This window comes from Phyllostomus discolor, chromosome 2 (genome assembly GCF_004126475.2).
Source record: "Phyllostomus discolor isolate MPI-MPIP mPhyDis1 chromosome 2, mPhyDis1.pri.v3, whole genome shotgun sequence".
Classification (NCBI taxonomy): Eukaryota; Metazoa; Chordata; class Mammalia; order Chiroptera; family Phyllostomidae; genus Phyllostomus; species Phyllostomus discolor.
The window spans coordinates 101,889,514-101,903,641 of NC_040904.2; the positions used below are offsets into that span (position 1 = coordinate 101,889,514).

General features: G+C 37.3%; 1 protein-coding gene across 4 annotated transcripts in view; it reads right to left on the bottom strand.

Annotated features, from left to right (window-relative positions):
• Positions 1-14,128, bottom strand: part of HSPBAP1 (HSPB1 associated protein 1) — a 49,980-nt gene that overhangs the window by 18,913 nt on the left and 16,939 nt on the right. For all 4 annotated transcript variants that reach the window (XM_028505278.2, XM_036018192.1, XM_036018191.1 and 1 more), the window contains exon 3: positions 10,092-10,273. In XM_028505278.2, coding sequence (XP_028361079.1) covers positions 10,092-10,273 — 182 coding nt within the window. The remainder of the gene's footprint in view (positions 1-10,091; positions 10,274-14,128) is intronic.

The following is a 14,128-nucleotide window of genomic DNA, read 5'->3' on the forward strand; positions in this document are numbered from 1 at the left end:
GAACAGTTTTAAGCATCTACTACATAACTGGTATGATACCTGGTGTTGGGAATATGAAAATTAATACAATACAGGCCCACCCTTTAAATGTAGTAAAGGGAGATAGTCCCATAAATGGACCCTATCACCCTATCACTATAATGTGGCAAATACTCTGACAGAAGTGAGCAGAGGCTGTCTGAGATAACAGAAGAAGGACTCCTGGTCTCTAGCAGGGAACATAGGAAGGCTTCCAATAACCTGGTCTTTGTGGAACAGTTCACCACACCTCAGTCTGGAATTTAACTAAAGGCAGCTGAAAGACATGCAGTATAAAAACAAAAAATAGGGATTTGCCTTAGCTAAGAAGACGCTGGTTCACTGGGTTAAATAGTTCTTAATCTTCTAGATACACTCCCTTGGAACCTGATGAATGCCAACACTTCTTTCCCACAAAGAAATGCATGCACACACAAAATTTCATGTATACTTGGAGGGAGGCGAGACACTGACAGAAGGTGAGAAGCTCTGTTCTATAGCACTGCTTCAGAAAGAATCACAGAAAAAAAATTTTCTACAGGTTAGATGGGGGCGGGGGCAGTGGTTACTATATGAAAGACTGACAGGAGGCTTCCCTGATGTCTTGTTTAACACAATAATGACTAAAAAAGGGAAATTAGCGCTGGCTGGCGTAGCTCAGTGGATTGAGTGAGGGCTGTGAATCAAAGTGTCACAGGTTCGATTCCCAGTCAGGGCACATGCTTGGGTTGCAGGCCATGGCCCCCAGCAACCACACATTGATGTTTCTCTCTCTATCTCCCTCCCTTCCCTCTCTAAAAAATAAATAAATAAAATCTTTAAAAAAAAAGGGAAATTATTTGGAGATGATTAAATCAAGGTGATCTAAACTACCTAAACTTTAGCAGTAAATTGGGAAAACCAAAGGATGGAGAGTTAGGTGGCAACAGTGGTGGTGCAGCTGTGGAGAGACAGTGAATCAAAGTAAATTTGTCAGAAAACAGCATCTGAGGTACCTATTTTGTTTCTTTTTCCAATGGCCTCTTGAGAGTTGAGCCTTTCTTGCCAACGATGTTCAGCTACTTACAGGCAGCCAAATGCCTGAAATCAATACAGGCCCAGAAAGAATCTGCCTTAAGTCTCGCTGAAAACAAGTGGCCTGTTACACCATGACATCAGTGAAACCAACACAGGTGATGGAGTGATGCGACCTGGAGTCTATTCTCACATATACCTCAAGCATTGGAAAAGTCTTCAGAAATCATCTACATACAGAGAATTCTATTCCAACACCACCTCTGAAAAGAGCAACCAAGTGTGTAGGTAACTGCTTACTATAAAAACACTCCACTTTCTTGTAACTTCCAGAAGGTCCTAGATTTGCTTTTTTACTGATACAGACAAGTTTACTTTCTCTTATGCCCAAGACTGCACTCTTAAATTACCTGAATAATTGTCATGCTTCTTTTCCTTACTTCCCTTCCCTCCTTCTACCTTCCCTTCCAAAAAGTCCCCTCTTACTCCTGCGTAGTCAATCTGCCTTCTTCCGCCCTCAGTCCTCTAGCAACCACTGATCTATTTTCTGTTATCACAATATTTTGAAACTGGATTCCACATAAAAACAATGAGGATATGTTTTTAAAACTGCATAATTAAAAATGTCCCCCAACACTTGAACCAAAATAAGAAACTCTGAAAATCTGGTTGTAATCAATAAAATTCAAAAATATGTATATGTTTCATTCAATATTCTTGGTCATATGTAGTATTCTAAAACTATTACAACATTTAACTGATAAAATGATGTCAGAAACAGTACTGAACTGTAATAGGACAGTTCATACTCTTCTATCTTAAGGCTTAGTTTCTGCATTCAACATTCAAATCCCATGGAGTCCCAGCTTCATTCAAGTTGGTATCTCTAGCACCTAACACAGCGAGCACAACAAATGCCAAAACAACGCCCACTAACTGATCCAGATAATTAGATCTGTTTTTGTCCCTGGCATCTCCTGAAACTCTTCCAATTAACAAGTTAAATAATTGTTGCAGAATCAAATACCACTTTAAAATGTTGTACAAGTAACCAAATCTTCCATAATTTTTACAGTTTTAACCAGAGAACTTAAGAGAAACTAGTTAAGATGCTTATAATAGAGAAGGGTGGCTTTTTTGGCCTACCATGTAAACCAATAGCCAAAAATAATTCTTAAGTTGTTTAGTTCTAGAAGACGGTATATTATTTGGTAAAATACTTAAATGTTTTCACATATACATTATTATTATTTTCATTCCTGTTTTACAGATAAGAAGTCTAAGGTCAAGCAGGTTAAATGAGCTTACAACAGCACATACTGAACTTAGGCTCTGAGAACACACCAACTCAAAAGTATTTGTTCTTAAGCCCTGGCTGGCATAGCTCAGTGGATTGAGCTCGGGCTGGGAACCAAAGTGTCCCAGGTTCGATTCCCAGCCAGGGTACATTCCTGGGTTGCAGGCCATAACCCCCAGCAACCACACATTGATGTTTCTCTATCTCTCTCTCTCTATCTCCCTCCCTTCCCTCTCTAAAAATAAATAAATAAAATCTTAAAAAAAAAGAATTTACTTAAAAAAAAGTATTTGTTTTTTTACCCATTTCATGCTCTTTGGGCAACTTGTGATCATGGTTAATTTGAGCCTGTCACATTGAAGCTGTCTTCTTTAAAAAAATAAATAAATAAAAGTTGCCTTTTATTTTTTTTCCATGCCTAGATCACAAATACATATAGGAAAACTACACATAATTCCATAATAAACTTACATCTAAAGAAAAGAAAAAAGAAGAAAACAAATACTGGTCAAAACAATAAGAATGAAACTTTAAAATGATATAATTAACTATAAATATTGTGCAAAACTTAAAAAGACTTCAATTTACATTTCAAACAACCTTTAAATGACCATTACAAATTAGCAAGTACTTAAGGCTCTTTTTTTTTCCTTTGGAAAATTACCTTAAGTCACATAAACAGAAAGCAGGTAGGCTTGCATAAACACCCACATTCTTACATTCCAATTTGTTTCAATAGAATGCATTACTGGCCATCAAGCCCCTTTGATCACTAGTAAATCACCTGGTTCAATTTCAACATACTCTTGTAACTATGTTATAAATTCCAAGACAGGTTAGATAGAACTAATCTTCCAGGTTTGCATTCTGGGATTCTGCACCCAGGTGACTAAACAAGGTTCCTAACTCTGAGTAGCCAATCTGAACCACAACATAAAAATAGAATCTATCTGAAAAACATTCTTGGGACAAAATCCCTTTTGTTATATGTTGATTTAAAAAAACTATTTTATTTGCTTCTTTTTAGAGAGAGGAGAAGGGAGGAAGAGAAATATTAATGTTTGAGAGAAACATCGATTGGTTGCTTCTCACATGCCCCCAACTGGAGACATGGTCCGCAACCCAGGCATGTGCTCTGAGAATCAAACCGCTGATGAAGACTGCTGATGAATCCACTGAGCCACACCAGCCAGGGCACTATATGTTAATTCTTAACAGCTTCAATTATGATGATACTCACTGATAATTATAAAAGGTAATACCTGCCATTCTTACCTAATATGTCAGAGATAAAAATATTTTATATGATAATGTCACAAATTCTCTACCTTCCTTGGGACATAGAGAACAAAATGTTCCAAATAAATGCTTTACTTCGATTACTCAATGATATGATATTTAAACTATAAACTTTAAAGTTTAAACTTTACTTAGATTATATAGTTTAAACTTTGCTTAGATTAGTCAATGATATGATAAACTATAAACTAAAAAATATTGAGACTAATTAATTTCATTTGCCATACATGAGAGTTAGTTAAGTGTCAAAATCATAATTCTGGCCACTGGATATTTTCCAATCATATCAGTGTATTTGCCAGTGTACTTACCAGTATGTATATTATAAATTTATCAGTAGATGAATTTAATTTGTGCAAAGGATTATTAACACATAGAAACTTTAGGTAGAGGCTATAAGTAAAAACTTGTAAAACTAGTAGAAGGCAGAAGAAAGCTAATAATTTCTTAATCAAGATCGATGAATGTGCCCTGGGTGGTGTAGCTGGTGAATTGAGCGCAGCAGGCCTGGGAACCAAAGGATCTCTAGTTCGATTCCCAGTCAAGGCACATGCCTAGGTTGTGGGGCAGGTCCCCATTTGGGGGTGCATGAGAGGCAACCACATGTTGATGTTTCTCTCCCTCTCTTTCTCCTTCCCTTTCCCTCTCTGTAAAAATAAATAAGTAAAATATTTTTTTAAAAAAAGGATTGACAAATACTACAACAGATTAAGTATAAGACACAAAAATTTTAACTAGGGTGAAGCTAGGGGTTTAAGTTAAAACATTCTCTGAAAGGCCCTAAAGACCAAAGAAATATCAAAATAAGAAATAAGAGTAGAAAAATACATATTTATGTAATTGTTCAATTACTTACTATGTACAGTGGTCCCACCCCGCTTTATGTGCTTTTTGCTTTCCATGGCTCAAATGTAGTAAATGGAAAACTCTGGAAATAAACAAATCATGTGTTTTAAATTGTGCACCCTTGTAAGTAGAGTGATGAAATCTCACACAGTCCAGCTTCATTCTGCCCAGGACATGAATCGTCATCCCTTTGTCCACTGCATCCTCGCTGTACATGCTGTTGGTACTTAAACACACCGTGGCCTTCTGGGTTATCAGACTGACTGGGGTCAATGCTTGTGTTCAAGGAATCCTTATTTTACTTAACAATGGCTCCAAAGCCATTCAGACAACTTTTATTACAGTATATTGTTATAATAATTTTATCATTAGTTATTGTTATTTTTTTACTGTGCCTTATTTATAAATTAAACTTTATCATAGGCATGTATAATTAGGAAAAATTCATCGTATAGAGGGTTCAGTATTATCTGTGGGTTCAGGCACCCACTAGGGGTCTTGGGACACATCCCCAGTGAATAAAGGGGACTACTGCACTCAGAATCATGTTGCACTTTTAACATGATTCTGAATAAAAAGTTACAAAACATAGTCCACGTTCCCAAGGAGCTTACTATTGTTAGAGGAACTCTATATCATATACCATTTAACTAACGACCCAAATAAAACGCAGAGGAATGAAGGCCGGAGATGAATGGATGTGGGTACAAGTGGTTGAGAAGACTCCATAGTCAAAGCTGAATCTGAGCCAGGCTCGAAGAAGTAGAATTTTAATAGGCAGAAATTGAGAGGAACATAAGCAAAGGCCAGAAGATAAGGAAGAGCAGAGTGGCCCAGCACTCGGCGAGGAGACCAGACCAGGACTAACAGAGAGGACAAAGGTCACATCAGTCATGCTGGGGAGAGTCTTATATACTATCCTTACTTTTTTAAATTAATTTTAATTTTAAAAAAATTATATTTATTGATTTTGAGAGACAGAGAGAGACAACAATTTGTTGTTCCATTTATTCATGCATTCATTGGTAGACTCTTGTATGTGCCCTGACCAGGGATCAAACCTGCAACCTCAGTGTACCTGAATGATGCTCTAACCAACTGAGCTACCTACCTGGCCAGGGCTCCTTATTCAGTTTTAAGTCATGAAATGTTTGTGAACCTTATTAACATATTTCAGTGTTTAACCTGGAGCATGACTTGACATGTATTTTCATATGAAAACTGTTTTAGAATTAATTAGAAGAAGAGTCAAAACTGGAGAAATAAAGAGTAATCTCAGAAGTGATATAGACTGTAGGTTCTCAAAGTAACCCACACCTCCCCACCCCACCCCCAGCATTCCTGAGATCCTTTCAGGGGATCTGTAAGGTTAAAATTACTTTCATATGACTACTAAGATGTTATTTTCCTGTTTCACTGTATCGACATTTATATTGAGGGAACAAAACAATGGTGAATAAAACTGCTGTCAAGACAGTGGAACCAAAGAGTACTGGCAGCATTGTATTTTTTTTAAATGATTTTATTTACTTATTTTTAGAGAGAGGGGAGGGGGAGAGGAAGAGAGGGAGAGAGACATCAGTGTGTGGCTGCCTCTTGTGTATCCCTCACCAGGGACCTGGCTTGCAACCCAGGCCTGTGCCCTGACTAGGAATTGAACTCGTGACCCTTTGGTTCACAGGCTGGTGCTCAATCCACTGAGCCACATCAGCCAGGGCTCTCTTTTTTTGTAACAGCTTTACTGAGATATAATTGATATACAATAAACAAATATACAGTGTGTACAATCTAGTGAATTTTTACATATGTATATACCTGAGAAATCATTACTACAATCAAGATGAGAAACATTTTGATCATGTCTAAAAGTTCCCCCATGACCCTTTATAACTCAACCCTCTCTACTCCCTCTTCTCAAACAACCAGTAATCTATTTTCTGTCAATTTATTTGCAAGTTCTAAAGTTTTACATGAATGAAATCATATAGTAAGTACTTCTTTTTGATGCTAACACTAATCCAAAGTCAAACCACACAAAGTTGACTTCAGACAAAGGAGACATCAAAACAAGGAAGAACCCAGGAGAGAGAGGGGGTTATTTCATCATGAAAAAGATCAATCCATTAAGAAGACATAATAATCCTAAATATGCATGAACCTAATAGTTTCAAAATACGTGAAACTAAAACTGACCAACCTACAGTGAAAAAGAAATAACTACACAATTATAGTTGGGAAATTTCAATATGTTTCACTATATAAAGAGTAAAACAAGTGTACAGAAGATAAGTCAGAACACAGAAGACTTGAACAATCAACTTAGCTGATATTTATAAAACACAATAACAGAATACACATTATTTTCAAGTACACCTGGAACATTTATCAAAACTGACCATGTTCTGGGCCATAAACTAAATAAATTTAAGAAGAGTGACATCATACAAAGTATATTCTCTAATTATAATGAAATTAGATTAAAAATCAATAACAGAAAGACAGCTAGAAAATCCCCAAATATTTGGAAACTAAACATACTTCTAAATAACCCATAAGTCTAAGAATAAATCACAAGGGAAATTAGAAAATATTTTGAACAACATTCTGCCTTCCTCCACTTAATTCCTTTTGGAAATTCTCCACCAATCTTGAGGACTGCAAACCAACAAAATTGTAAATGCTGTTAGGTCTTCACATAAGATCCTGGCTGCAGTGTGGACAGCTGGGACTGGTGAGTGAGTCAACTGTGGGTTGCTGCCTTTTACACCAAGAAAGCATTTTTACTTTCTGTACAACAAAAAGCTTTGTAAATAAAATTTTAACATTAAAAAAAAAGAAAATATTGTGAACAGAATAAAAATGATTTTGGAAACTTGTATCCTGAAACACATGAGCTTGAAAGCTTCCTAATACTTAAAAAGCTTTCTGATGAGAATGGTGATAATACTCAGAAATATCACTTTAAAAAAAAATAATGAAGCATATGGAAACGTATCAGCAGTTGGAAGTTCTACCTAACTCAATAAACCAGTATTTTCCAAATAGCCGATGAAAGGTATTACAAAAGCTCCATTCCATGCAAAATCAGTCAATGGACTTTACTGTGAGTACAAAGAGCCCGTCGACTGTGGGTCAGACTTTCTACTGCAATAACCAAGTTTCTCCACCTTTTGAGAAACTACCCCTTGTCGAGTTTGGCGGAGTATTAAAAGAAATCCACAACTATCTAAAAAGGCTGCTAAAAAACTCTCTTTTTCAGTTTAATGTGTGTGAGGCAAGATAATCTTCATACACTTCAAATAAACAAATTACAACAGGCTAAATGAAGAAGCAGATAGAAGAATCCAGCTATCTTCTAATAAGCCAGATATTAAAAGACAAAAATGTAAAACAATACCCCTCCTCTCTGAACTTAAAAAATAACTTTTAAATATAGTTATTTTCATTTAAAATGTTACTTATATTCAAATGGGTTGATTTAAAATGAATTACTAAATACTTCAAAAATTTATCAGTTTTAATGTTTACCCACCATTTTATGACAAAGGAACACCTGAAACAATAGTAAGACTTAGTGCCTGAATGAATTACAGCAGTAAAAGCAAAATGACAACTTTGGTACCTGCTGTAAGAAAGATATACTCAGAAAATTCTGAGCTAAAAAATAATATAATCTTACTGGTCTTGGTTGTTCATAGCCCATTTGCCTGTTCTAATTCAGAGCATTAATCACCATAATGTGAGCTGACAGAAAACTCATGCAACTAAAAAGATCAGATTTTATAAGGGCTCAATGAATTGGCATTCCTGCACCTTACCAAAAGACTGCCTTTATATCCACGCTTAGTGGACCAGACACGTGAAAGCCCAGTGCTGTTATGCCTGGGCTGAGACAGACACCAGTGGGTCAGATCAGAGACTCATCCAAGGCAGAGAGGGCCTACATTCAGCATAAATGGAATTCTTTAATTCTAGCTGCAGAGGCCCCACAGAATGAGGGTATTTACACCCTCGGTAGGGGTCCTGTGCATACTCTGCAGCAGTTAAAGTGTGGAGGGCGAACTGCTGCTTGAGTTTCTCTTTTCTTAGTTGTGTATTTTCAAAAAAGTTTTACTTAACTACTCTGTGCCTCATTTTTCTTAAAATAGGGATAATTATTAAATTATAGGGTAACTGTGGGTATTATAAGTGTAAAGCACTTAGAAAAGCACCAAGTATAAGAAAGTACTTGATAAATATTACTATTACACAATGTTTTGCCTGAAGTATGGTATGGAGTAAAAAAGTATTAATCTGATCTGCAAGGTGGGTGGGGGGGGTATAAGAAATATAATAAAATACTCTAAAAATTAACTATGATATCTAAAAGGTCCAACATTAAAGATCCATAAAGTGATAACAACTAAGGTTCTAAGAAAAGAAATTACCTCAAAATTATTATTTAAAAATGAGTAAAGAGTAGATTTGGTATAGACTTTGGATTTGGAAAGCATCTACTGAATGTTCTGTAAACTGATGTATTTCTTAGATGGTTATGAAAATGAAAATATACCCTCAACTAACAGTTATGAAGCAGATGATATATTTTTCATTTTTAATAAAAAAGCAAAAATTAAGTAAACATTTTAAAAATTTGATACAGGGGAGCTACAAAGTATTAACGATTGTATCATAGTAATTACATAAATATCAGCATCTACACCCTGACTCAAAGTGAAAAAGAAAAATACAGGCTGAATAAAAAACTACTCAGAAGTCCAAGGACTACCAGCCTACGTGAGAGGGAAGTCCAGAGGCGGGGGTGGCGACCAGCAGAAGAGGAGTGGGGGTGAACAGCCTGTAGTGATGGTAAGAGGCTTCTCTCCACAAAGGATGGGGCAGGATAAAGGACTCTGGAGCCTTGCCTGACGGTGGGCAAGGCAAAGCCATCCTAACAGCTTCCTGGGACTACTCCCATTTGTGCCCTAGGCCTAAGACTACACAGAAACCAGAGCAGACAATCTGCAAAGTCATCCCACAAAATATACTGGCAGTTTGAAGTAGAAAACACTTAAAAGGAAAGAGGATATCGTAGCCTGCAAACTCTGCAGGCAATTACATCAACACATGGCAAAGAACTTCCACATTCCTACTTCTGCAAGTATGCCCACGCTTCTGCAGGACTTCTACAATCAAATACTGGGAGCCCAGCATCTGGCACAGGCCATAAACCTATATAAGCCCCAGAGCAGGGGGAGATGGAAGCGGCAGTCTGGAATGCTTCCAGGATTCTAGGAATGCGTCTTCACGTGATCAGCTTTGTACCTTCGTGTGCATCATGACAGACCAAGAGCTCATCTGTAGGTTCAGAGGAAATGAAGTTTTATACACAATGGAGAGAGTGTATAGGAAACTTTGGAGGGTAAAAAAAACAATGAGGCCACTCATCTGTGTGCACCAAACATTCTGCTTCCCTTGTTCAAATCTTTTGGCTTGGGTGGATAAAACACTCAACACTCACAGTGACCCCTTTTAAGAAAAAAAGACAGTGAAGGAAAAAGATCCAGGAAAACTCTAATTTGTGATCTTTTCTCAAAAACAAATTACTACCATGATCAAAAAGAATATACTGACTCACCTGAAAAATATCTGTCTTGTCTTCAAATAGACTGGCAACGTATTTATAGTCAGCATAAGCCCAGAATTTGGAATAATCATAATCCCTAAATGGTCCAAGAGTACTGGAGTGGCCGCAGTTCCAGGTCAAAAACTCTTCCAGTGTAGCTTCTACGTAACTACATGCAGTTTCAAATTGAGGAACTGCAATGTAAGAGAACCCAATTTTAAATGTATATGAAACAGTTTCCAAAATTGTTGTTTCTTAAAAAAACAAACATAATGTCAACCAAAAATGTTAACTATCCTTTAAATTAATTAAAATTAATTTTGTACTTGCTATATAATTAAAATAATTTACAACATTCACAATATTCAGTATTAAACATAAAAATAAAAACCACCAAAGTATCTTTCAATACAACTGGGTAAAAAAGATATGGTACCACCTATACAGTGGAATATTCCTCAGCCATAAGAAAAGATAGTAGAGGGGGAGGGCTGGGGTGGTGTGGAGGGGTTGGGGGAAAAGGCTGAAAACTGTACTTGGACAACAATAAAAATGTTTAAAAAGAAAAGATAAAACACTGCCACTTGTGACAACATGGATCTTGAGAATATCATGCTGAGCAAAATAAGTCAATGGAAAAAGTCAAGAGCCATATTGTTAGGTAGGATAGATAGTAAGCCAAGGCAGGGAGGAGGGAGACATGTCTCACCCACTAACTCAGCAGTCCTGAGCCTGGTTGGATAATATTGCCAGGTGTTCCAGCATCACTAGAAACAGCATGACAGCACAGGAGAAGGGGAGCCCTTCAAGTTCTGTATGTTTCTTGCCATCATCTGGGAAAGAAAGCTTTGAAACTGTGTATTCATCCCAAGGTCTAGAAGGGGGAAGAGGAAGGGAGTCCTCAATGCCCAAGAAAAAGTCCGTAAAGCAACTTTGGTTAACTGCTTGTTTCTGGTCAATATCTGTTTTATAGGGGGTCCACAGTGCTTACAGAAAGAGCCCATAAATAACTTTGGGTAACTGCTCCAACTTTAATTAACTGGCCCCTGTCATGTATCTTGTTTTACAACAAGATGAACAAATGTGGTCTGGAGCAAGATAAGAATTCAGGGAAACAGACCCCCACACATGCCTAAGTTTATGTTATCATGTCCCCTGGGAGACACTGGCACCACCTTTACCCACCAATCAGTACATAACCCCCTCACTTCATCCTGCTGACTACACTGTCTTCAGGACAAAGGACCTGATGATTTTTGCCACCACTGCTTTTAGCCGCCCTTGCCCTGCCCTGCTTATGCCTTTCACCCCCACCTCAGCAAGGCCTGTTCTCTTCCACAAGAATGTACCACTAATAAACTTTGCTTGCATGCTAACAGACATACTGATCTGTAATTCTTTACTGCATCAGCAAGAACAAAGTTTTCCCCGCAACAGTTGGTTTTACTCGTATGTGGAATATAAAACTGAAAGCAAAAGATGAAGAAACAAAACAAAGAGACAATAAAAACTCATAAATACCGACAGTAGTGTGGTGTTACCAGAGGGAAAGGGGGTGGAGGGGAGATATGAAAGGGTACAGGTGGTCAGACACGGTGATGGTAAACACAACACAACATGCAGATGATGTATTACAGAACTGCACGCTTGAAACCTATGTCATTTCATTAACCAGTGACTCCAATAAATTTAATAAAAAAATTTTTGAAGACACTATTGAATTAACTGTTCATTTTTAAATAAAATAGGGAAATGTCCCAAGTTAAAAAAAAAAAGACATGGTTTTAACCTTAAGGTTTAAGTCTACCCTTACTATTGGCTGATTCAATGATGTTAAACAAAAAAGCCAAAAAAGCTTTTCTGAAAGAAAAGGGTTACTAAGCCATACACTAGCCAGAAAAAGGACCAGGTCCTGGGGCAGTCTAATCCTTGGGACTTCTCTATGTGAACAGTTTCGGGAAGAAAGATATAAGCTGTTTTGAAGGAATTTACATTGGCTGTAGATAAGGGGGTGGGAGAAGCGAAGTGGGGCTAGTCTGGGATAGGTCTCTAGTCTGTGAGGAACTAGTGTTTGCTCTTCAGGATTGGTTGTGGGCAACAGTCTGGGAAATTCAAACGTCAGCAAGATGCAGTGGCACCTGGTAGCTGTGGTACTCTGCTATTTTCTCTTGTACAATGGAGGGAACAGCCACCTGGAGATTCAGTTTCAACATATACTCAGGAATGTAACAGTCTTTTGTCGGTTCTGCCTTGCAGTTAACTGATTAACCTCCCTTGTCTCCTTTCCACCCTCCAGCCTGCTGCAATTTAAGAGATCTCAGAGTTTTTTTCTTGTCACAGTGAGCCAAAGGAATACTTTAGATTATCAATTCTCCAAGATCTTTTCAGGGGTCTGTGAGGTCTAAATTATTTTCCTTTTCTTTTCTTGATATTATTTGCCTTTTTCACTCTCATTCTCTCACGAGTGTACAGTGGAGTATTCTAGAGGCTATAGACACGTATTGATGTCAACTGCTTTGACAGCTAGTAGAATATGTGTTTATGTTCTCATATTTCAAAGTGTCTTGACTTCAATGTCTAATATGGTAAGTGTCACTAGATATAACCCATATCAACAAAGGCTCATTAGGCTACTCAATAATTTTTAAGTGTAAAGGGAACCTCAGACCAAAAAGTCTGAGAACCATTCTTCAGATTAAAAAAAAATACAAAAAAAAAGTCTTTTGAAAATTTTCTGACTTTATGCTGTATATATATCATACACAAATCCTCAGAATCATTACATGGGCAATGGCAATTTAAAGTCTGTTCATTTATTCATTAACTCATTTATTTCAGAATCATTTATCAAGTACCTAATTTGTAACTAGCAACTGTGCTCAGGATGGTGGGAACATAAATAAATAGTACTCTTGAGTTAGAATATATGCAGACAAAGATAAAGCTTTAACCAGAATAACAGGGAATCTGAGCCATCCTATAATTAAATGCAAAATTTGTACCACAGGCAAATAAGAAAAGGCAGAGATGAGGGTGGATCAGGAGAGATTAGAGAGATCAGATGGCCAATAGACATATGAAAAGATGCTCAATGTCACTAATCATCAGAGAAATGAAAATAAAAACCACAATGAGATACCACTTCACACCTGTCAGAATGGCTATCATCAATAAATCAGCAAACAACAAGTGTAGGTGAGGATGTGGAGAAAAAATAACCTTGTGCCCTGTTGGTGGGAATGCAGACTGGTACGGCCACTGTGGAAAGCAGTATGGAGTTTCCTTAAAAAATTTAAAATGGATCTGCTTTCAACTCAGAGACCATACTTCTGGAAAAATATCCAAAGAAACCAGAAACACTAATTCAAATGAGCATAAGCATCCCTATGTTCACTGCAGCATTATTTACAATCACCAAGATATGGAAGCAACCCAAGTGTCCATCAGTAGAGGAATGGATAAAACAACTATGGGACATTTGCACACTGGAATATTACTTCACCACAAAAAAGAAGAAAATTTTACCCTTTGTGACAGCATGGATGGACTGGGAGAACATTGTGTTGAATGAAGTAAGCCAGTCAGAGAAAAACAAATACCATATAATTTCATTCATATGTGAAATCTAATGAACAAACTGAACTAACAAGCAAAGTAGAGACAGACTCACAGATACAGAACAGGATGACAGCTCTGGGGGGAGGTTAGGAGGTAGAGGAATAGAACAAAGAGGAAAAAGGACTCATGGACATGGGCAACAGTGTGGTGATTGCAGGAGAGAGGGAATATAAGGGGGATAAATGGTAATGAAAAAAAATACAATAAAAAATGCAAAAAAATTCTCAATTAGAAAATGGTAAACTTCTGGCCAAGATGGAGGTGTAGGTAGACATACTGTGCCTCCTTGCACAACCAAAAGAAGAACAACAACGAATTTAAAAAGAAAAAACAACCAGAACTGCCAGAAAATCGAACTGTATGGAAGTCTGACAGCCCAGGAGTTAAAGAGGAAACATTCATCCAGACCAATAGAAGGGATGGAGACGGGC